This window comes from Pan troglodytes, chromosome 11 (genome assembly GCF_028858775.2).
Source record: "Pan troglodytes isolate AG18354 chromosome 11, NHGRI_mPanTro3-v2.0_pri, whole genome shotgun sequence".
Lineage (NCBI taxonomy): Eukaryota > Metazoa > Chordata > Mammalia > Primates > Hominidae > Pan > Pan troglodytes.
In genome coordinates, this window is record NC_072409.2 from 11,046,903 (window position 1) to 11,069,919 (window position 23,017).

A 23,017-nucleotide genomic window follows, 5' to 3' on the forward strand; every position below is an offset into this window, starting at 1 on the left:
AAACCCTTTTCAAACTGAGCTTGCACAAAGCCCAGAGACACTGACCTGATTTTCTGTGTCAGTCTTTATTTGGCAAACAAATTTCCTTCCCGATAAGGCAGCCGCGTGAGAGGAGCGACCGAATGCCCAGCACCCAACCTCCAAAAGCACCTCCAGCCAGAAGACAAAGATCCTAGAGGCCCACCTCCTCTTCCGCTGCTTTAGTCTTGCGCATGGAGGGCTGACCGCAGGTCTACAAAGCTCGAAGGTGTTCCTGAGTCCTCAGAGCAGCAGCAGGAGCTGGAACAGGAGGCAGTGAGCCTCCTAGCCCCGGGTCATGGGCTGGAGGGAGCATGACAGGAAGGAGGGACCCTGCAGACCAAGGCTCCAAGGGGCTGTGCTCCTGGATTCTGGCTCCCCTGGGGCAGGCAGGGGCTCTGGGCTTGGGCCCAGCTTGGAGTCACAGGCTTGCTCCATCCCCTAGTGAGTGGCTGTCATCGCCCCTCAAAATGGGCTGTGATTTGTTCCAGAGTCTTTCCTTTAGTTTCAGGGACACAGAACAAAGTGAAAAGGACACTGAAGATGCAGAAAGCGGAGGCAAGCCAGAAGGCTCCATAGGGCCTGAGGACCTCCTGCAGAGAGAGGAAAGGCCATGGGTGGACGCGGGGAGAGATCAGGAAGCCCCACTCGATCACTGAGACAGCTCTGCCACCAGGGGGTCCAGTCCCCTGACCCCAGCCTGCCCTGCCCAAGGCCACACCCATTTTATCTCCACCCAGCTCTGGGACATGGAGGATAGTCTGGCATCCAGTCTGGTGGCTTGGGCCGAGCACTGTCCAAGATACCGAGGTCGTATGGCTGGGGAAACTGAGGCTCACAGCAATGAAGTGACTGCCTCAAGGCCAGAGACCCGCTATCCAGTGACAGCTGGGCTCCTGTTCCAGGTCTGACTCCAGGGCCCACAGACCAACCCTCCACCCTCAGCTTTGGCCCCACCCTGAGGCCCCCGGGGGGTTCTTTCATAGTGTGGTGGAAATGGGTGAGACAGGGCAAAGCGAGCATGGCCCCAGGAGCACATGGGGACTCTTGGGGCTAGTGGCATGGAGGCAGGATTGAGCCGTCCCCTTCAGTCAGAACCTGTCCCTGCCATCCACCACCACTGTGACCTCCCACGTGCCAGAACTAAAAAGGTGCTTCTCAGCTCCTGGTCCTCTGGGACCTGGTGATCTCTCCCTCCTCGAAGGCCTTCTCTTGGCCTCTTGGACATTTTCTCTCCTAAAAAAGGACTGTTAGGTCCTTTGTCACCTCCTTCTTGGCTTCTTTTCCTCCTTCCTTTGCTGCGCATCCCCTCCCAGCTGCAGCAAGTAATCTCCACCCCCAGGCATCGGCCTGGCCCCCTCGATGTGCTCCCCGGGCAGTCCTGCCTAAGCGGGTCCCAAGCTCTGCACAGACTCCAGGCTGGCCCCTCATGACCCGCCCCACCACATCCTAACCCAGCCCCACTGGGGTTCATTCTCCCACCACTGCCATGGCCTTTCCCGTCCTTGTCATAAAGGGGACCCTGTCCATCTTGTTCATTGCTCTCCCTGGCGCCTTGAATGGGCCTGGACATGGCACATGCCAGGAGACCTGGAGGGCACAAATGACTGAACAAACAACCAGATCATCTACCCCAGAACTGTCTCTCTGTTGGCTGGGAAGCCCCGGGACAGGGGCCACACCTGTGCCAGTCCATCCGTGAGAAGGCAGCAACAGGATGAACTGAATTAATGCTCCCATCCGTCTTAAGAGCAAGCTGCTGTTACTCTCCTCCAGTTTCAGCCAAAGAAGCGGGCTCAGAGAAGGTAAGCATCATACCCAAGGTCACACAGCAAGGAAGTAGCCAGGGTGGGGCTGCAGCCCAGCCCTGTCAACTCTTCCCATGTAAGACCTTAGGCTCAAGGCCCACTTTCCTGACGTTCACTAAGGGGAGAGGCCAGCTGTGCTGTCTGACTGCCAAGACAGGCAGAGGACTCCCAAGGGGTCACAGCCTGGGTTCCCCATCTGGCCTAGCCCATCTGCCTCCACGTCGCCTTGCCCAAGATGGCCAGTGGCCCAGGCATGGTGGGGCTCAGGCTGCATGTAAGGCCACGACCCTGGGTCTTCTGCAATACAAGTGGTTTTAGAAAGTGCTTCTCGGCTGACTGCGCGAATGCGGTGCTGGTGGAGCCTGCCCTCACCATGAGGCTGCTGAACTCCTTGGTCACGAGAAAGGCCATGAGCCAGTTGGTGAGGACGCAGATGCCTGTCGCCACGCCCTTGACATGCAGAGGGAAGATCTCTGACATGAGGAGCCAGGGGATGGGCCCCCAGCCCACCGCAAAGCCTGTGGGAGCGAGACAGGCAAGACAGGCATCAGGGTCCGCAGGGCTGGGCTCCTCAGCTTGCTGCAGAGCCAAGAGACCCAGCTTCCCAGCCTGTGGGGCTGTGGGGTCCCGGATCCCAGTGTGGTCCCGCCAGCTCCATGCTTTCCTGCCAAGGCCTCGGCCAGCCTCTTCCCTCCTCAGGCACAGGCTCTGTCTCTGAGATGGGGTCACAACGGGGCCTGCTCGAGGGCTGCTCAGGGGATTAAGTGAAAGGAACGCAGAGGGGCCTAGTTCCACAGCTGCATGTGGTCAGAGCTAGAAATGCAGAGCTTGGAACTTACGAGAGGAGAGGTGAGGCTGGGGAAGACCCCACCTGCCGGGAGCCGCCACAGCAGGGCCGGGGGGATCACCTCCCACTCCTCGCCCAGCCTCCCACAGGCCCCCTTACCGGCGATGAAGAGGCACATGCTGCCCACGGCCAGCCAGGCCAGCCCCACGCTGGCATCAACAGGCTGTGCAGAGACAGGCGCCGAGAGGGCCACGTGCGAGGAGTTGCCAGGGCCACCCTGGGTCAGCTTGAAGTAGGCGCCGAAGGCACTCGTGCTGAACACCATGACCACACCTGCAGGCGGGAGGGTGGCACTGGGCGGGGCACCCGGGGAACGGCCCAGGGCGCAGCAGCATGGCCTGGATGCCTCTGAGAGGGGCAGGCCCGGCTCCCAGAGAACAGCCAGCTTGGTGTTCTGGCACCTTGGCCGCAGGAACCCTGAGTGGGTGGCAGCCACCCTGCCTTGGACCTCAGCGAACTGCAAAAAGTTCCCGGAGCAGACCCTCTGGGCCGAGGAAATGGGAGGTACCGGCGCAGAAGCAGCAGCGAGTAACCCTCAGCCCCGACGGTCGTCTTTGCAGCAGCTGCTGGGTACCAAATGTCCGTGGGCCACAGCTCTTGCTGAAGGCCTCACGTGGATCACCTCCCACTCCTCAAAATGGTGCTGAGGGAGGCACTGCCATTACCCCCACTTCCCAGAGGGGGAGACTGAGGCTCAGAGAGGTAAAGTCACTTGTCCAAAAGGACCCACAAACTCTTGAGTCACTTCACCTTCCTGGCCCTCAGTTTTCCCGTCATAAGCTGGGGCTGTGAGAGTGCCTTCTGGTGGGTTCACCACAGAGGTTAAAGGCGTGGTGTGGGAGTGCCACTGGCATGGACAGGCCTGCAGTGAGTGCTTGGTGACAAGCTGCTGTCAAATCATGGCCGCATTAGTCCATGATGTTTGTCATCACAAATGCTCCCTGTCCTCCTCCTGCAGTGTGGTGGCCTTGGCGAAGGCCCTCCCCACCATGGCGGGGAGGCTGCACAGGGGTGAACCCTCACCTGACAAGACCAGGAGCAGCCTCCGCCCTGCTCTGTCCATGATGAGAGCCGCCACAGCTGTGAACAGCACCTGGATGACACCCACGATGACCGAGGCCAGGCTGCTGTCCTGGGGGAGACAGAGCCCAGGCAGGTCAGGTGGGCCAGCCGAGAGCTGGGTCCCTCCCTCTCCAGGCCTGTGCTGGATGGCTGGGCCCTGGGCTTGGGGAGGAAGCTCCATCTATGTGGGGGCTGGACGAGGCAGGCCAGGCAGGGCCCTTTTACCTTGAACTTGGCCTCTTCAAAGATGGTCTCTGCATAGAACATGACGGCGTTGACCCCCGACAGCTGCTGGAAGGCCATCAGGGAGACGCCGATGACGAAGGGCTTGTAGATGCCGGGCTGCCGCAGCAGGGCCAGGTGAAAGCTCTGCTCTGACGGATACTGGCCATCAGGATTTCTCTCTCCCCTCCCGCAAGCGGCCTCCCTCTGGGGGTCTACTGCCCTAAGGCTTGGGGAGTGCTGACTCCCATGTCTTGGCTCCTCATCCCAGCACCCCCTGTGTCCTCAGGTGTGCAGACAAGTCCCAGCCTCCCCATGTGTCAGGTGAGATGACCCTCACCTGCCCAGGGCACTTCCTGATAGGTGGGGGGAGCCACAAAGAGGTAATCTGGGCAAAGAGCAAGCTGCTGCCTTCATCCCTGCCACCACCAACACATCCAGCACCTGCCTCAGGTCTGGGCCTGGCCCTAGCTAAGCACCTCCTACAGCCCTGACCCTCCCCTCCCCACTGAACCCATCCTCCTCGCTGACCCCACCCTCCCCAATGAGCCCCCCTCCTCCCTAAGCCCCGCCTTCCTTTCCCCCACTGAGTCCCACCCAGCACTGTGAAGCAGGTGCTGACTCCCACATCACAGGTGAAGAGCTAAGGCTTAGGTGAGGGGCAGCGTGGGGGCTTCAAACCCATGCCTGGGTGACTCTAAAACCCAGACTTTTAGCCCTCTACCCTGCCTTGCAACTCCCTTGTTAAATCCAAGTCCTCAGCTCTGCCTCTGTATCCCCCACCAGGCCTGGCCATTCTCTTCCTGGGACAGTAAGGGTCAAAGCTCGGGCTTTGCTGGTGACTTTGGAGGCCAGGGCCCAGCTCCGTGGGGCTCCAGCTGTCTTGGCCTGCTCAAAGACAGGACACACTGGGCCTGTCCTCACTGAGGGTGGAGGGTGGATAGGCACCTCCCTGTCCCCCACCCCCCAAGTGTGTGGCCTTGGGAACAGGCTGTGCTACCCTCCCGTGACTGCTGTCCCACTCCTGTCAGCTCTGCCTTCCAGCCTCTCACCTGCTCAGCCCCGATGGGGGGGTCTTCCCAGCCCTGCTCGGAGCCCCACAGGAACCGCAGGGCGGCCATGGCCTCCTGGCGCCTGTGCTGAGTCAGCAGGAAGCGCGGGGTCTCGGGCATGAAGCACATGAGAAGCAGCATGAGGGAGGGGGGCACGCAGCCCAGCACAGCCAGCCAGCGCCACTCCAGCACCCAGCCTGCGGGGGGTGGGTGGGGGAGGCTGGTGTCAGAGCCAGGGTGAGCCAGCCTGGGCCTTGCCAGCCTCAAAGACTCAGCTTCAGAGATGGGGCCTCGCTGCCTCTGCACATCTGCCCTCGTGTTCGCTACTGACATTGCCATTATCACAACTGTTCATGAAGGCACATGGCACGGGCCAATCACACCAGCTGCGGAAGCGACAGTGGGTATGACAACGCGGACATTACTAGGCTGCATCCATTCAGCGAAACATTTATGTAGCCACAAAAACGAAGGATGAGGTGCTTGCTGCGTGTCCGCGTGGTATGATGTGGCACCATTTGTAGAAGAGGTGGGGGAGGGAGGATAAATATGCATGTCCCTCATATGAACAGACTCTCTGAAGGCTACCAAGAAACAGGCAATGGGGGCTCCCCCAGACAAGAAAGGGACAGAGGCGGAGGAAGCTTTTCACTGGACATCTCTCCACTCTGGCACTTGAGTGTTGAGTCATTTGAATGCATTATCTATTCAAAGTATACATGAAAGTAGAGAGGTGAGAGGATTTTGCTGTCTTGACGTATGAAGAACAGCATAAGTGCAGAATTACCTAGTTTTATATAAAGTTAAAAGGTTCTCTTACAAAGGGGCCCTGGAATAAATGAGTCTAGGGCATTGCTGCTCTAATTACTAATTTTTCCTAAGCCAAAGGCTTACCCATCCCTGGTTCCCAGTGGAAAAATACCTCTAAGATAGCCATGATGTCCCTATTTTTCTTCTGTGCTGGGGGTGCAGACAATTGTTCTATGAAGTCTAGTTGTTGGAACATGATTGCCCCAATGTGAAGCAAACGTGCCACCACCATGTCACTTTGTGGAGTTATCAGAGTTCACCCACCCCAGTGGATCGAAACTCACAGAAATTGATCAGGAAAGGCAGGAGAAGCAACAAGCACATATTAAGATGAGCTGAAGATAGTGCCACGGGTGGGTGGACACCCAGTACCTGTCCCCGAAATGATGAATATCAACACCTGCACACAGTGGGGGCTTTGGTTTACTCAGGTCTCCCAAGGTAGCCAGATCGCTGGCAGGATTCTGAATTTGTTAGGGTGGTTAAGTGGGTAAAAATGAAACACCAAAGACCTGTGTATCATCCGCCCTGACGATGCAGAGGGCTTGTGCCCTGGGCCAGGCCATAGCCCGTCAGGCCCCCGAGGCCTCCTACGATGATCCCCATGGTTCTCAAGTCATCCCTTGACAATTCTCATTTGGAACCCACTGTTAGGCACTTTTCATGTGTCAATTAATTTAATGGACAGGTACTGGACTAGATGAGGTTATGCCCATTTCAAGACAGAGAAACTGAGGCTTTCAGAGGTGGTGTGACTTGGCCAAGGTCACACAGCACGTAGGAGAGGCTATCCCCAAACCCAGGATGGTCAGATTTGAAGCCTGCCCTTGTTTTTTCTTTCTTTTTGAGACAGAGTCTCACTGTGTCGCCCACACTGGAGTGCAGTGGCGCGATCTCAGCTCACTGAAACCTCAGCCTTCTGGGTTCAAGCAATTCTTGTGCCTCAGCCCCCCAGGTAGCTGGGATTACAGGTGCCCACCACCACGCCTGGCTAATTTTTGTATTTTAAATAGAAATGGGTTTTCACCATGTTGGCCAGGCTGATCTCGAACTCCTGACCTCAAGTGATCCGCCCGCCTCTGCCTCCCAAAGTGCTGGGATTACAGGTGTGAGCCACTGGGTCTGGCCTCTAAAGCCTGGCCTCTTTCTAATGAGAACACACCTGTCTCCTGAAGTTTCTTCATGCTGGCCCAGCTTTGCCCCTCGGGGTCCCCAGGACCCCGGCCTCCTTCACGTTGCAACTCGCCGACATGGTGAATCTGGCACTGACATTTTCAGGGGGACTTGCTCAGCCCTTTACTCGCCCGGGCTGAAGATTTTTACAGGGACCCACCCACCTCTGGAGCCCTCTGGTTTGTCACTGCACAGTAAGGTACTGACCTAAGCAGTCAGCCCTTCCCACACCCCTAGAGGGGGCTTCAGGAAAGATGAGGATATCACCTTCTCCAGCTGTCCCTGGAACTCAGTCATAAGACACACCTATCGGCTGGGCGCGGTGGCTCACACCTGTAATCCCAGCACTTTGGGAAGCTGAGGTTTGGCGGTTCATGAGGTCAGGAGATCAAGACCATCCTGGCTAACATGGTGAAACCCCCTTTCTACCAAAAATACAAACAATTAGCCAGGTGTGGTGGCACATGCCTGTAGTCCCAGCTACTTGGGAAGCTGAGACAGGAGAATCGCTTGAACCCAGGAGGCAGAGGTTGCAGTGAGCCACCACTGTACTCCAGCCTGGGCGACGGAGCGAGACTCTGTCTCAAAAAAAAAAAAAAAAAAAAAAAAAAAAAAGACTCACCTATCCCAAGGTCCCAGGAAGGTGAGCCTGGCATGTTGGGCACTGGCTATGTGACCTCAGACAAGTCCCTTGACCTCACTGAACCTCTGTTTACACATCTGTAAAATGGCCACATGACCACAAACAGGAAGCAAGAGATAATGACAACTACACCTGCCAGGTAGGCCAGGAGGATGCCGACGACGACCATCAGCTGCACACAAGAGCCGAGCAACCCCCGGACTGCTGGGTAGGCGATTTCGGAGATGTAGACCTGCCAGCAATCAGATGAGGATTTATGGCTGGGCGCAGTGGCTCACGCCTGCAATCCCAGCACTTTGGGAGGCCGAGGCGGGCAGATCACCAGAGGTTGGGAGTTTGAGACTGGCCTGACCAACAGGGAGAAACCCCATCTCTACTAAAAATACAAAATTAGCTGGGCCTAGTGGCACACATCTGTAATCCCAGCTACTCAGGAGGTTGAGGGAGGAGAATCACTTGAACCCCGGAGGTGGAGGTTGCGGTGAGCCAAGATCCCACCATTGCACTCCAGCCTGGGCAACAAGAGCGAAACTCCGAAATTTTTAAATAAAAATTAAAAAAAAAAGATGAGGCTTTACTCGGGCTCCAAGAGTTCTTAAAATGGAAAGGTCTCAGCCATTCAGAGCTGAGGAAAGTCCTTGCAGGGGGTTACGGCAGGCCCTGAAGCCCCTTAGTGGAACCTGCCTAGGTGAGCAGAGCCATCCCCAGGTCCCCACCACTGAAAGATCTGTGGCAGGTGTTTAAAGGGGATTAAGGGTAACAGAGAGGGCTGCATATGATGACGAGAGGCGGTGGGCACAGAGCTTCTCAAGCCTTCGTTTAATGTGCACAGACATCCTGGGTAAATCATAGATTCCGATGCAGTAGATCTGGACAGGCGAAAGATTCCACCTTGTTAACCAGCTCCACGTGACGCCCACCCAGGATCCTAGCCCAGGGCCCACGCTTTGAGTGGTGGCCTTGGACTAGAAGCATGAACTCTCTGCCTCGGTCACTACCAGTGGCTGCCACTAGCTCCCTCCTGGGCCCACAGGCCACCAGGCCCTCACCCATGCATCTAAGGTTATTCCATAGCTTAGGCCCCTAACACAGGTGTGTTTCTGCCCAGTTAAAAAAACCAAAGACATAAAAGGCCCAGCTTCTTCCCCACCCTCTTCTGGTCCAGCTGCTGCTGCCGGTTAGCAAACGTTGGTGAAATGAGCACCCAGGGAGGGGCCTGAGTGGCTGCTTTCAACCTTACTTGGGGGAGATACTGTCCAAGCCCATGGCTGGGGGCAGTTCATGGGTCACCAAGCTGCCAGGATCCAGTCCTCTACAAGCCATGCCAGGGGCTGTCTATCCAAAGTCCCACTGAATCCTGACCACTACCTCAGGGGCTAATGCCATAATCCCTGTTTTCCAGAGAAGGAAACTGAGGCCCAGGGAGGCACTCTGCTCAGGTTAGTGGCAGAACCAGGATTTGACCCAGATGTTCGGGGCTCCCAAGTGGGCAGCCTGGGTCAGGAGGGGGAAAGGGGGAAGATGGGGAAGCCAGAGGGGCTGGCCTGTGAGAAGGGAAGGGGAACACAGAGGCCAGCAGCCTTTGCCCCAAGAGAAATCAGGACAGGAACTTCCTGCTAATTGCAGTCATTGACCCGAAGCCAGGGATGAAAACCAAAATGTAGGGAGTGGGCTCCTGTGGATCATCCGCAGGTTTGTAGAGCAAAAGAGGGGCACGGCTAAGTGGGACAACCCTGGGTTCCTGCAACTGCTTCCCCTCTGACTAGCTGTGGACCTCGCCTGGGCAAAGGACTTCACCTTTCCGAGACTGCATGTCATGACCTCAGTGTAAAATGGAGAGAACAGTAGGATCCTTCCCAGGGTCGACGGGAGGGACCGCGAGATAACGCAGGGACTTCAAGCCTGGCACCCAGAAGGTCCCGCCAGGGGGAGCCGCGCCCCCAGGCCTGGGGAGCGGTTTGTCCCACTCCCCCTCGGTCTCAGGCCGCGAGACAGGACACTCGAGAGACGGGACACTCACCGGGGCCACTAGGGAGGCAACACCGCAGGCCAGGCCGGTGAGGAGGCGGCCCCCCAGCAGCATCCACACGTCCTGGGCCGCGGTGATGACGGCAAAGCCGGCCACGAAGGGCACGGAGCACAGCAGGAGGCTCAGCTTGCGCCCGGCGCGGTCCACCAGCCAGCCGCCCAGCACTCCCCCCGCCGCGGCACCCAGGGTCACGACAGCCTGGAGGCGGGCGGCTGCTGAGGAGGGGGCGCCGAAGCCGCAGCCCATCCTCCCCCTCCGCCCACTCCCCGCGGGCTCAGAGGTAAAGGAGCCGGGGCCCCGCGCCCGTCCCGAGGGGAGGGGTAGGGGGCTGAGGGGCCCGGTGCTGGTCCCGAGGGGAGGGGTGGGGGCTGAGGGGCTCGATGCCCGTCCCGAGGGAAGGGATGGGGGGCAGAGAGGCCCAATGCCTGTCTCGTGGGGAAAGGTGGGGGGCGGCGGGGCCCGATGCCTGTCCCGAGAGAAAGGGTGGGGGGCGGAGGGTCCCGATGCCCGTCCCGAGAGGAGGGCGTGGGGTCCCAGGGCTGGAGGAGGGAGCCCGGGGACTCACCCCGAACCAGGAGGCGGCGGCGTCGTCCAGGCGCGGGGCCGGGGGCGCGGCGCGCTGCAGGCTAGGGATGGCCGGGGAGCTGTAGCCGAGCGCGAAGCCGAAGCTGAGTGGGCCCAGGGCAGCGGCGAAGGCGGCGAGGAAGACGCGGCGGCCGCGGGGCGCGCTGGGGGGACAGGGCCGAGGGTGAGCGGAGCGGACGCGGAGGGGCGGGAGGGCGAGGCCGCATCCGGGCCCGGGTTCCCCGGAGCTCACCTGCCGCCAGGAGGCCCCAGAAGCGGCTGGGTTTCCTCTGGGTCCTCGGGCGTCATGTCGGCGGCCAACGCCGATCGGCCAGCTCTGGCCCCTGAACCGCCACCGGCCCTGCGAGTGCGGCCCGCACCGGCCTCTCGCAGCCAATGGGCGGCGGGGGGTGGGGGACGGTGCTGGGCGGGATCGGAACCGCAGAGCAGGAGCAGCCAATAGGAACGCAAGGCGGGGCTAGCGAATCAGCTAGGACCCGCCCTTCATATTAAAGCAGACCAATGGAAGCATAGAACCGATTAGCGAAGCGCGCTGGAACCGCCCCTAGGGCGGAGCGGCCCAAGGTACAGGTGGGGCGGAGTTTCCGTCTGGGAGAACAACCACCCAATTGGAGTGTAGTGCGAGCCCATAGACGGGGCCGGAGAGCTGCCTCAGAACTGAGCTGGCCAATGAGGTTGGAGGGAGGAGTTTTTTTTCTGGCACCTCCTCTCAATCTGGCTTCAACCAATGAGGGTAGAGGCGGGGCGAAGGCGAAGCACGTGGGCCTCAGCCCGAGACTTCCCGCCCCCAACTCCGAGAAGCTGCACCTGTCCTGCCCGGTCGGGTCTGCAGTTCCTGCCCTGCTTTAATCGCTGCCCTGGGGACTGTATTGGAGGCGTCTGACCTCTGCCTGGGCCCAGCTCTGCAGGGGAGAGAGCCTCTAAGCAGACCGTCCTGGGCCGCCTCCCTCTCCTCTCGGAGGCCGAGACTGGTCAGACGCTCCCGCTGGGCTGCTGGCGGCGGAGGCGTGGCCCTGTGCACCGAAACCCACTTTCATGCTTCCCAGATTGCTGAAGGCTCGGGTCTCCAGGTGCTGAGGACCAGTGGTAGGTGGGGTCCCCCACGCCGTATGTGTGACAGATCTGGGCTCCACTCCCCCTCTTAAGTGTCACTCACTTCACAGGGAGTCCTGACTCTTGAATCTTCATCTACCTGCCTCCATATTTTGAGTTCCCTGTGGATTTTAATGCCACCTTCTCCCCGTGTGCACACAAGTCGAATGAGGAGGCACTGTTGGATCTCACCAGTTGTACCCGATTCATACCCAACACTCTGGGTGCAGGCAGCTGCGGTGGAATGCTGGTGTAATTCTGGAAAGAGCCAGGGCATGGGAGTAAGAGGCTTGGCTTGTAATCCCTCTCTGGGCCTTGTGTTTCCTCATCTCTAAGTGGGGATGACCATTATCTTCCAGGAGAGTTGTGAAGCAAGGTAATGTATATAAGACATGTGAAGCACTCAAAGGCTAACCGGTATGATGAAGACAGTCAACTGACATGTTGCAGTCACTTGATGGTTCTAGCAACCAACATTTTTCAGTCCTGACCACAAGCCTATCCTTAAAGACTTAGGCAACTGCCCTTCTGTACTCCCACAGCATCTAATGCTTGATAACTCGAGCACTAGATGTGTATTCTTATCACAGCATTTATCACCGCTTTGTGATCCCCTGTTTACTTCCGTCCTTCCCCCAATGGACATGACCTCCTCTGGAGAGGAGGCACTTGGTGTGTGCAGAGTGGATCAGTGCCTCCAACTCCATAGGCAGACACTGCAGTTAGATGATTTTCTGTGTGACTCAGCCAGTCGGGTACACAGAAAGGATTATGTAGGCAGGGTGCTCCTACCCTGTGGCCGATGGCTTCCCTTCCCGTGAGTGTGCAGAACTCACTTCTTGGCCTTTGTAGACAAATAATGTTGCCAGAACAGCCTCCTGCCCCCTTTTCATAGGCAAAGCACCATCAGCCTGATCAGTAGGGTCCACCTCTTGCCCTTGCTACATCACTCCTCAGACCTGTGACTCTTGTCAAATTGTGGGTGGCTCTAATGCTGCTGATTTGGAAGAATGCTCTAAAATAGTCCTTGGGTTTTTTTTATGCTACACTGTGAAGCAAGAAACTTCCGGAAAAAAAGGAAAAACACAGATACAAGCTCATAAAGCTTACAAATTAGTTTAACATGAAAAACACCAGCCAGATCCAGCTGACACAAGGCACTTAGCCTGGCTCTGCATGGCAGACGTGGGGAAAGCAAGGGCTCTGGAGTCAAAGAACTTGCAGGTTCAAACCATTGCCCCTTCCTAAGCCTATTTCCTTATTTGAAAAGCAAGAATAATAAAACATAATTCATTAAACTGTTGGTGGGGTTGAGACACAGTGTTTTTTTCCCCCTATATAGGAAAAGGGCATAAAAAACACAAAGGAAGAATGGGCATGCTAACTGCTGCAAAGAATATGAGCAGACACATTTGGTTATAAACAGCCCCATCTGGGTATACCTAAAAAGCACTGTCTTTACTACTCTTGACTCTTGCCTTCTGCCAAAGATGAACCAAGCAACCTTCAGCTTGGGCTATCATGCTGATCTGTTTGTACAAAAGACAGAGAGGGGAACTTTCCCCACAGTGTGCAAGGCCCACTAGGAGGTACGACCCAAACTTCTATAAAATCTGTCAGACCAAGGTCCTGTCAAACTCAGTTCTCCACACTCACAAAGAAGGCCTGCTGGCCGGGCATAGTGGCTCACACCTATAATCCCAGCATTTTGGGAGGCCAAGGCGGGCGGATCACGAGGTCAGGAGTTCGAGACCAGCCTGGCCAACATGGTGAAACCCCATCTCTACTAAAATACAAAAATTAGCTGGGTGTGGTGATGCGTGCCTGTAATCCCAGCTACTCAGGAGGCTGAGGCAGCAGAATGGCTTGAACCTGGGAGGTGGAGGTTGCAGAGAGCCGAGATCGTGCCACTGCACTCCAGCCTGGGCAATAGAGTAAGACTCTGTCTAAAAAAAAAAAAAAAAAAAGCCTGCAGAAGAACTCTTCTGAGCTGCTTTAACGGGGTAACAGGAAGTTTCCTTTGATGAATAATGTAATAATGTAAGTAGGAAGAGATAGAATAAAATTGAATTGGCTAGACTAAAACCAAAGGTAAAATACCTTCTTCACACAGATTAAAATATTTGCAAACAATGCTAGTGAAACTGGATCTCCTCTTGGCTAGTGGCTGAGATTTCACTATTTCTTTTGCACTTGGCCCAGTCCACATTTCTTTCTGTTCACACTGGAGAGGGAGCCAGGAAAGGCAGATAAACCAAATTATTATCTTCATATCATTTATGTGAAAGAGTGAGGGGGACTCAAAAAGAAGGAGGAGTTTGAAAATGCTTTCTTTTTTTTTTCTTTTCCTTTCTTTTTTTTTTTTTTTTTGGAGACAGGGTCTCCCTCTGTTGCCCAGACTGGAGTACAGTGGTGCAATCTTAGCTCACTGCAGCCTTAAACTCCTGGGCACACGGGATCCTTCCACCTTGGCCTTCCAAAGCACTGGGATTACAATGAGAATACTTTTAACCACAAGGAGTAGCTGTTCTCTGGTTACATTATTGCAGAGTAACAATAAAACCACACAAAATAATCTGAAGACTTTTGACAAGCTCCTATGCCTTAATATTTTTCATGAGATGCAGGGAAGAAGGAGGAGCTTCTAAGATCTAACCATTCAACTTTTCTCAAAAGTCTACAGGCAGGAATGCAGCTGGTTCCAATCACGGTGAACTGAAACAGCAACTGGGGCCAAAGGTGCAGAAAAAAAACTTACTTATAATAAAGTTAAAAAGCAACGACTTTTCTTTATAAAAGAAACACATTATGTGACATAAATCAAAACTGTAATGAAAAAATAATTTTCCATCTAAGTATATAAAATATGAGAAGGTTGCAGTAAATAAGAATGAGTATTTTTGATTTATTCAAAGTTTCAATCTAAAACCTCAATGAAATCTACCACCTTTATTACAAGGGGACTGATGGTTCCTGAACAGAAAGAAACAAAGGTCAGGAAAGATGGCACCGGACATTGGAGAGGGAACTGGCCGAGTGTGCAGAAGGTTTGGTCCAATAGATCACTGACAGGCTAAAAGCCACATTTTGTTGAGAAATTACATCAGAACTGTTTAAAGAGTATAAACCTCCATAAGAAAACTAAAGATGGCAAATGAGAGTCAACTCTGTTACTTCAAGTCTATAATGTCTTCATCGGAGAAAGCCGTGAGCTGGAAGGGGCTGCTGCCGGAGACCGGGCTGCCCTCTCTGTCTGCCACAGGGTCCTGGTCAGAGCTGGCTGAGTGCCCCTCAGGGTTGGCTTCGGAAGTAGGAGCACTTTCCAAGGAGCCTGATGGGATCCTAGAAGAGAAAAGTCACTGTAAGAGGATCCTTGGGAGTACCACAGAACTGGGCCTATTTTTTTCTGGCAATTTCCTGCTCATCTGAGCTCATGAGTTTGGCTCCCCAAACCCTCACTGTTATGTGGTAGAGGTGGGGAAGTGCTGGAATGCCACCCCCATCACCTCAGGGGGTTTTGAGGATTAAAGGCCGAGTGTGTGACACATGGAAGGTGTTTGTGAGGCATTATTTACCTACCTTTCTAAAGTGCAAATCCAGATAATGTCATCCGGCCTAAAACCCTCCCATGGGTGCCCAGGGCCTGAGGTTCAGGCTGAAACTCATAGCCAAGGTTCCGGGACTAGGCCTGTGATCCCTCCAGCCTCCCAGGGCACCCCTGACTCCCTCTGTTTCCTCCAGCTCCTCAGGACTCTCTCAATAGCTGCATATTAATTTGACCAATATTGGTTTCCACTTCTCAGAGAGTTAATGCATTCCACAAATACTCATTGGCCTGCAAAAGCCCACCTGGCTCAGCTGCTGCCCACTCTCGGCCTCACACAGTTCCTGGCTCCGTTCTCTATGCTCAAGCCTGTCCACTCTTCCTCCTGCCTTTTAACTGGCCATGCTAGGCCTGCTTCGGGGCCCTTGCCCTGAGGTAGTTGCTGTCAGAAGGGCTGTTCCCCTAGCTTCTTCCCATTTATTCCAAGCCCAGCCCAATGCTACTTCCTCAAAAAGCTTTCCTTGACCCCTCTCTCAGAGTAGACCTTCTATGTGCCAGCCCCGTCACTGCTTCTCAGTTTCTTGTAGCACTTGTCACTATTTGAAATGATTTTATTTGCTTACTTGTTTACAGGTTGGCTGTCTGTTTTCCCACACTAGAATGCAAAGTCCCTGAGGGCAGGGGCCTTGTCAGGTTATGACTTCTGAGAGGAGGCTCAGCCTCCCCTGATGTTTGAGACCCTCCCTGCCCCAGGTGTGGGCTGGATGGCAACCCTCCTTACACAGCACCTGCCATGCTGGAATGCAGTCATTTTCTGGACCCTTGTTGGTCTTTGCCACTGGCCTGGGAACCCCTTGAAGGCACAGGTGGGGGCTTAGTCCTTTCCATATCTTAATACCCAACTAAGTCCTAGGTGCTCCAAGAATGTGTGTTGAGTGAATGAATGAAGCTTGGACATACGAACTATCACTCCCCACACTGGAGCACGTGTGATGTTGCTTGAAGGATAACAGAGATCTTATAGGACAAATCAGTGTGACTTAACTACTATTCATTGACATGTGATGCTGACCTGGCATTCGGATAGGCTGGACTGTGTATGTGCTACCAGTACTGCATTACTGCATAGAGAGCACCTGTTTCCCTGCAGTCTTACTAAGTGTTTTTTTGGTTTTTTTTTGACACGGGGTCTTGCTCTGTTACCCAGGCTGGAGTGCAGTGGTGTGATCATGGCTCATTGCAGCCTTGACCTCCCAGAAGGAAGGTGATCTTTCCACCTTAGCCTCCCAAGTAACTGGGACTACAGGCTCATGCCACCAGACCCAGCTAATATATATATATATATATATTTTTTTTTTTTTTGTAGAGATGGGTCTTGCTGTGTTGCCCAGGCTGGGATTGAACTCTTGGGCTCATGTGACCTTCTCTTCTCATCCTCCCAAAGTGTTGGGATTACAGGCATGAGCCACCATGCCTAGCCAGCATTTTTATTTTAAAAACTCTCTGTCAATCTGGTGAGGAAAAAGTCTCTCTCTCTCTACATATATATATAATAGATATTAAATATATAAATATAAAATATATAATAAATATATATTAAAATATATATTATATATATATTTTTTGAGATGAAGTCTTGCTCTGTTACCCAGGCTGGAGTGCAGTGGCACGATCTTGGCTGACTGCAGCCTCCGCCTCTCATGTTCAAGCGATTCTTCTGCCTCAACCTCCCAAGTAGCTGGGACCACAGGGATGTGCCACCACGCCCGGCTACTTTTTGTATTTTTAGTAGAGATGGGGTTTCACCGTGTTGGCCAGCCTAGTCTCGAACTCCTGACCTTGGGTGATCTGCCCGCCTTGGCCTCCCAAACTGCTGGGATTAAAGGCATGAGCCACTGTGCCTGGCCAGGTCTCAATAGATTTGAATTAGCAGTTGACTGCTGGTAAGGGTGCCCATTTGTCTAGATCCCTCCCTGGCAGGCCTGAGGGTCTGGGGACCCTCAGAGAGGAACAGGCTGCTGGCCCTCTGCTGTAGCTGCCAGGGGCCACTAGTGGCATTATCAATCCCCAGAAGGGGCCTCCTGAGCAGTGCTGTGACTCATAGGTCCACCACTCCAAGCAGGGGCCTCTCCCTCTCTTTACCTGTCACTGCTAGATGACCTCACTGCCCCTGGCTTGGGGCCTCCTTGGCTTTCTTCTAACCGTTTCCGGGGTTTTGATTTGGCCTTTGGCGCTCCTTCTGACTTGGGTCCACCTTCATCCGAGAGGCCTGGATTGAGAATCATAGGTCAGAGGGTCACTACCACAGGGCTGCCACGGAGACAGAAAAGACCCTTATTTTTTCTTGGTTGGGAACTGGTGCATTGTTGTGCTAGAGTCAGGAAGAAAGATGATAGAATATATATTTTCAAATTATTGGTTTTCTGGTTGGTAGAAGGTTTTTCTTTTCTGATTATAAAGTATACACACTTTGCAAAAAAATTAGACTCAAAGAGCCTAATGAGGACAGATGATTTACAGTCCTACCGTTGATAACCCTGTAATTCTCCAATTCAGAGGTTCCATTTTGCAAAAGCTCAGTGGTTTGTAAACAGTGGTGGGCAGATCAAGCTTTGATATGGAAGGCTGCATTAAAAATAGCAATACATTTATTTTCAAAACACAGTGGAAGGCACCAACTTGAAAAACCAATGGACTTTGTTAGTGTCTAGTCCTGCCCTGTCAGGTGGCCCGAATCCCCTCCTGCAGTTGTTCCAGGGAATATTACTGCAGGGCAGGGGTGTGCCCAGGCCAACGTTCATGCAGGTCCCAGTCTAAGTTTTCAAACCAGTTTCTCCTGGTTTAACATGTCACTTCCATTTTTCCTTATTTTGTTTCCACAAATCTGAACAAAAAGGTTTCTAACAGTCTAACCTTTTCACACTTATCAGGGGCTTTATGTTTCTCTGGTTTGGCCTCTCATCTTTTTTTTTTTTTTTTTTTTTAAAGACAGGGTGTCACTCTGTCACCCAGGCTGGAGTGCAGTGGTGTAATCATGGGTCCCTGTAGCCTTGACCTCCCGGACTCAATCGATTCTCTTGCCTCAGCTTCTTGAGTAGCTGGGACTGTAGGCACATGCCACCGTGGCTGGCTAATTTTTTTATTTTTTATAGAGATGGGGTTTCACCATGTTACCCAGGCTGGTCTTGAACTCCTGCACTCAAGTGATCTGCCTGCCTCAGCCTCTCCCAAAATGCTGGGATAACAGGTGTGAGCCCAGTCCCATAGTTATACTGAGAGAAATGAGCTCAACACATATCTTGCATCTGTTCTATCCACAGACCTGCCCCCACTGTCTAGGGCTGGGAGAAGTAATAAGGGAACTGAACACACACGTATAAAAACATGGTACATTTCCACTTTGGGACATACCAACATAAAATGTTGTCTGAGGACTGTGGGATATAAATCCTTCTAGACACCTTTCTAGGAAATCATACATAGATTGGTACTTTTATTTTTAAAAATTGTATCAGACTAGACATAGTGTTTTATAAACTGCCCATTTCCCCCCTTCACATGGCTTGAGCAGCTTTCCACACCAATAAATATAGATCAACAACATCACTGTTGGTGGCTACATTATAGTGTATTCCTTGGTATAGAGGCATTAGAACTTACTTAAAAATCCCTTCTTAAAAGGAAACTTTCCTTTTTAACTCATTGTTTCTGAGGACAATTCATATCCAAAGATAAAACCAGCTGGTCTGTTCACAGACAGTGGAAACCAGGATTGAGAACCATTACCCAGTAGTTCCCTGCGGGTCCTGCTTGCTATTTCTTTGATCTCCATGCGAGACAGGGACAAGGAGTGCGTGACTGGAATGGCAGCGAGGCCCACACTGATGGGAGTGGGTGGGGTGATGACCTTGGAGACTAAGGGCGACTTCAGAGGTCGTTCGATGCTTCTGCCCACGAGGTTTCTAAGTGGAATCTTGTACAGATTTTTTGATTGAATTTCACCTGAAATGTGATTTCAAAAAGAACATCAGAACTTTAAGAAAAGTTCACATTATTTACAAGAGAGTAATTTCTTGTTCCTTAACATAGCATGAAGGAAGACGTTATGTCACACACTGATCTGTAATGTCCCACTGGGAGGGCTGGCCAGGAGCACTAATTTGAGGGTGCCTGATGGCTTTGCGTTTTCTAAGAGCATTTTCATGTGTAAATTAGGTAAAATGCACTCGTGACTGCACAGGAAAAAAGACTAGACAAGAAAAGCAAAAAGCTGCCCTGCTTGGGGAATTCTGTGCTTTATCTTAACTGTGTGCAATAAAGATGAGTGATGTGGTAAGAATTTACGAAAAGCACTGTGTTCAAAGGGATGAGGTAACCACAGCAGAGGCCTCTGGGGTTTGCGGGCAAAGCCAGATAGAGTGAAAGACTGCATGTGCTGGGGAATGTCTAGGCTTGATGACTCTATTCTTTTAGCTTTCAAAACCCACTACTGTTAACAGCCCTGAAGGAAAAATAACTGCTGTTGCAAGTTGGAACCTCTATAGCCTTTAACTCCCTCCTCCCCACTGAAACTTTTTTTTTTTTTTTTTTTTTTTTTTGAGACAAGGTCTTGTTCTGTCGCTCAGGCTGGAGTGCAATGATGCAATCATGACTTACTGCAGCCTTGACCTCCCAGGCTCAAGTGATCCTCCCACCTCAGTCTCCTGAGTAGCTGGGACCACAGGTGCATGCCACCACAGCCAGCTAATTTAATTTTAGTTTTTGTAGAGACAGTCACTCTGCTGCCCAGGCTGGAGTGCAGAGGTGCAATCCCGGCTCAATGCAGCCTTGACCTCCGGTGCTCAGGTGATCCTCCCACCTCAGCCTCCCAAGTAGCTGGGACTACAGGCACATGTTACCATGCCCAGCTAGTTTTTGTATTTTTTTTTTTAGAGACAGGGTTTTGCCATGTTGCCCAGCTGGTCTTGAACTGCTGGGCTCAAGCGATCCATCTGCCTCAGCCTGCCAAAGTGCTGGGATTACAAGTGTGAGCCACAGTGCCTAGCCCAGTTTATTTATTTATTATTTTTATAATGGAGTTTTGTCGTTGTTATCACCAGGTTTCTTAAGAACACAACCATGTATTCAGACTGCAAGATTTCTTTTTTTTTTTTTTTTTTGTAGACAGAGTCTCGCTCTATCGCCCAGGCTGGAGTGCAATGGCGTGCTCTCGGCTCACTGCAACATCCACCTCCCAGGGTCAAGTGATTCTCCTGCCTCAGCCTCCCAAGTAGCTGGGATTACAGGTGTGTGCCACCACACCCGGCTAATTTTTGTATTTTTAGTAGAGATGGGGTTTCACCATGTTGGTCAGGCTGGTCTTGAACTCCTGGCCTTAGGTGATCCGCCCGCCTCAGCTTCCCAAACTGCTGGGATTATAGGCGTGAGCCACCACACTCAGCTGGTTTCTTTTTTTAATGGCTTTAAATAGTAACTTCTTTAAACAGTAATCACATGTAGATATTAGACAACGAACTAGAGAAATTAGAGTGGATTACAAATATTAATAAAACAGTAAAACTTGGACTTCACCTTCCCCCAGGGAAGAAGGAAATACTGGAGTATCTCGGCCCGGGGGTGTCTGAGGAGAATTTCGGGCACTGGCCCCCTTGGAGCTGCCTCCAGATGAGACCTCATTCACAGCTGCAGTTGCTGTGAAGTATATATCCGACTAGAAAGGAAGAGAGAGCATTACCGGGCTGCCTGGTGTTCTAGGCCTTGCATCCACTGGCCCTCCTGCCATCACTGCAAACCCTCCAACTGGTCCCCATCCTTGGAGCATACAGTGCAGTGCGGGATGCCGGGGCGAGGGATGGAGGGAGCCTTCTGGAGGAAAGCCCAGCGTGGCTAGTTACACTTTTCCTGAGTATTCCACTCCCCGCCACTTTTCATCATCTATTTGTTGATCCACAATAGAAAACAGTCAGTGTTCCACCACACATCTTCTGCAGTCACAAACACAGCACACACTTCCCTAACAGGAATCTCAGGCACCTGGAGTGTTAGAACGGGAAAGATCTTAGGGATTCAGTTAGGCCCATTTGGCAGATGGGGAAATGGATTCTTCATTCACTGATCCAGCAGATACTCAGGCACACCCGTGATGCGCTGGTGCTGCTGCTAACAGCAGTGGTGTGCTGGATGTGATCTATGAGATCCAATTTTCAGGAATTTTGCAAACTGGCTGCTAAACACCCATGATTAGAAATTAAATTATACAAACCTAAAAAAACAAAGGCCCTAAATATCCAAATCCAGCCATTCCTAATTATTTGACTGTGCTTACTATTACATCTGCTCTGGAGTTATTGACACCAACAGTGTCTGTGTGGGGCTTGGGGGAGAGATACTGCACCATGGGGGATAATGCACGTCTCCCCAGCACCACCTGCAGTGGCGTCACGCTGGCAGCTTGAAATCAATCATGGAGGGACTCTTTACACCATGGAATCCAGCGAAGACTATCAGTTTGACTTTGATTTGTTGTTTTGTTGATTGTCTAGACTTACGGTGATGGAGAAAGTACTAGTAATGAACAAGAAACGTAGAAGTGTGTTTAGTCTGGTACAGAAGCTGAAAGAAGTTTCAGTTTAATGACTATGAGTTGTATGAGGGTGAAAAATAGTTTTATAGCAGATTACCTATCAGATTAAATGACAATATACATTGGAAAAAAATGAGTGGATTGAGATATAACTCCAAGTGTAAAATCATGGTTGAACTGCAACTGTAGGTTGGCTATGGATACAAGAGTTCAGCAAATATTAACAAAAACATTTTGTAAGAACCAATTGGCTAAGTGGATTTTTATGATAAACAGCATTGTATATTTATTATTTGTAAATTGTAAGCTATTTACAATCAACTAATGTACACACATATGATACATACATGCAGATATGTACACATATCATACATATATGCACATATGTGCACACACACACATTTTCCAGAGCACTGCGGGACTGAAGCATTGAGCACACCACTGGTACTATGATGGTAAGACAGCATGGCATCTGCTGTCACAGAACCATCAGCGCAGCAGCAAAGATGAACAAATAGGCAGTCACCTACCACCAAATGTGATGGATGTCAGGACCAGGGAAGGGAACAGGGGACACAGCGGGGGAGCCAGCCCAGTCTGGCAGGGCTGGGGAGGACTTTGTGGGCCTGACTCAGGGGAGGGGACTAGAACAAGACCCCCCAGATTATATGCCAGCGACAAAAGACATCTTGGAAGGCATCTTTGTTCCTGCATCCCTCCGTTTTGCCCTAGCTGTGGGTTATGAGGCAGGGATTAATCAATTAGCCATGTTTCATAGGCTAAGAATTCAAACTGAGGATAGAGGGTGGGAAAAGAAGAAAGATTGCAAGCTCTGACTTTTCTAGACTTGGACTGTCCTCCAGGGCAGCAGTGACATGAATAACTGACCCAGTCTCTGATCAGGGATATCTCTTTTCAGCTAAGTGCTCCCCAGCTGCCACCAGCACCAGTTAATGACTATTAACAAAGCTGAGGAGTGTTCTGAAAGCCCACAGAAATCACACATGAAAACCCAACAGATCAGTCTGGTTTCAGGCTTTCCATCTCGCGCTGGCATTCTGACACCGGTCTTCATCAGCCTAACTTGACAAGAGGCGGCTTCTGTGCTCACCTGAAATCCCACAGTGCCGGGGTCCCCCAAACCACTCAGAGATAAAATCCCAGTCCTACTCACCCTGGAGGCCACCAGCTGCAGCTGCGGCACGACTGCGGTGTGGACCAGGTTCCCGTTCACCACCAGGCGGATCTCCATGGAGTCGGTGGTGAAGGCCAGGAGATATGGGAAAGCACAGACTGCAAGGGAACGGGAGTGTCACCTCCCAGCTGCTGGCTTGGTGGCCGTGAAGGGGCTGTGACTGTGTCATAGTCACACTCACTTCTCTAGAAACTTCCATCTCTCATTCCTCTCGCTGCTTCTCTCCTTCCTTCATATGTGCATGTCACCCTGATCCTAAGGTAGCCTGGGTTCCCAAGACAGCCTCCCCTCGGTTGCCACACTGCGCCTCCCAGGAGGTGTGCACTGTCACCATGCTTGCTGCCATTTTCCCCC

At 52.5% G+C, this 23,017-nt stretch overlaps 3 protein-coding genes across 11 annotated transcripts in view; all 3 read right to left on the bottom strand.

Moving 5' to 3' along the window:
- Nucleotides 1-563, bottom strand: part of ZNF79 (zinc finger protein 79) — a 38,060-nt gene extending 37,497 nt beyond the window's left edge. The window contains exon 1 of one of the 2 annotated variants that reach the window (XM_063788268.1): nucleotides 185-563. The gene's annotated coding sequence lies outside the window, so the exon portion shown is untranslated. The remainder of the gene's footprint in view (nucleotides 1-184) is intronic. The other variant, XM_063788265.1, reaches the window with a different exon arrangement.
- SLC2A8 (solute carrier family 2 member 8) lies at nucleotides 47-10,663 on the bottom strand. 4 transcript variants are annotated; one of them, XM_001148685.5, is made up of 10 exons: nucleotides 10,482-10,663; nucleotides 10,230-10,392; nucleotides 9,656-9,862; nucleotides 7,768-7,867; nucleotides 5,010-5,206; nucleotides 3,961-4,104; nucleotides 3,697-3,805; nucleotides 2,773-2,946; nucleotides 2,199-2,344; nucleotides 47-611 (listed from the first exon to the last, which is right to left on the bottom strand). In XM_001148685.5, exons 1-10 carry the CDS (start codon nucleotides 10,535-10,537, stop codon nucleotides 474-476), a joined length of 1,434 nt encoding a protein of 477 aa, XP_001148685.1. In that variant the 5' UTR covers nucleotides 10,538-10,663; the 3' UTR covers nucleotides 47-473. The 4 variants fall into 4 exon arrangements, with proteins under 4 accessions (XP_001148685.1, XP_009455593.1, XP_009455592.1 ...); XM_009457318.4 differs by lacking the exon at nucleotides 9,656-9,862 and having other exon boundaries at nucleotides 10,482-10,644; XM_009457317.4 differs by lacking the exon at nucleotides 2,199-2,344 and having other exon boundaries at nucleotides 10,482-10,624.
- A 3,563-nt stretch (nucleotides 10,664-14,226) lies between these two features.
- GARNL3 (GTPase activating Rap/RanGAP domain like 3) overlaps nucleotides 14,227-23,017 on the bottom strand; it is a 170,371-nt gene continuing 161,580 nt past the window's right edge. For all 5 annotated transcript variants that reach the window (XM_009457312.5, XM_054659081.2, XM_009457311.5 and 2 more), the window contains 5 exons: nucleotides 22,643-22,761; nucleotides 20,457-20,595; nucleotides 18,672-18,887; nucleotides 17,028-17,154; nucleotides 14,227-14,683 (listed from right to left, as the gene is read on the bottom strand). In XM_009457312.5, coding sequence (XP_009455587.1) covers nucleotides 14,512-14,683; nucleotides 17,028-17,154; nucleotides 18,672-18,887; nucleotides 20,457-20,595; nucleotides 22,643-22,761 — 773 coding nt within the window. In that variant the 3' untranslated portion in view covers nucleotides 14,227-14,511. The remainder of the gene's footprint in view (nucleotides 14,684-17,027; nucleotides 17,155-18,671; nucleotides 18,888-20,456; nucleotides 20,596-22,642; nucleotides 22,762-23,017) is intronic.

What these genes read in the sequence shown, in the direction of transcription:
- SLC2A8 (XM_001148685.5), bottom strand. Translation starts at nt 10,537, where the DNA reads ATGACGCCCGAGGACCCAGAGGAAACCCAGCCGCTTCTGGGGCCTCCT. An exon ending in TTGCCTCCCTAGTGGCCCCG is followed by an intron (nt 7,868 to 9,655) that starts GTGAGTGTCCCG and finishes GATTGCTGGCAG; the next exon opens with GTCTACATCTCCGAAATCGC. An exon ending in TTGAAGAGGCCAAGTTCAAG is followed by an intron (nt 3,806 to 3,960) that starts GTAAAAGGGCCC and finishes TGTCTCCCCCAG; the next exon opens with GACAGCAGCCTGGCCTCGGT.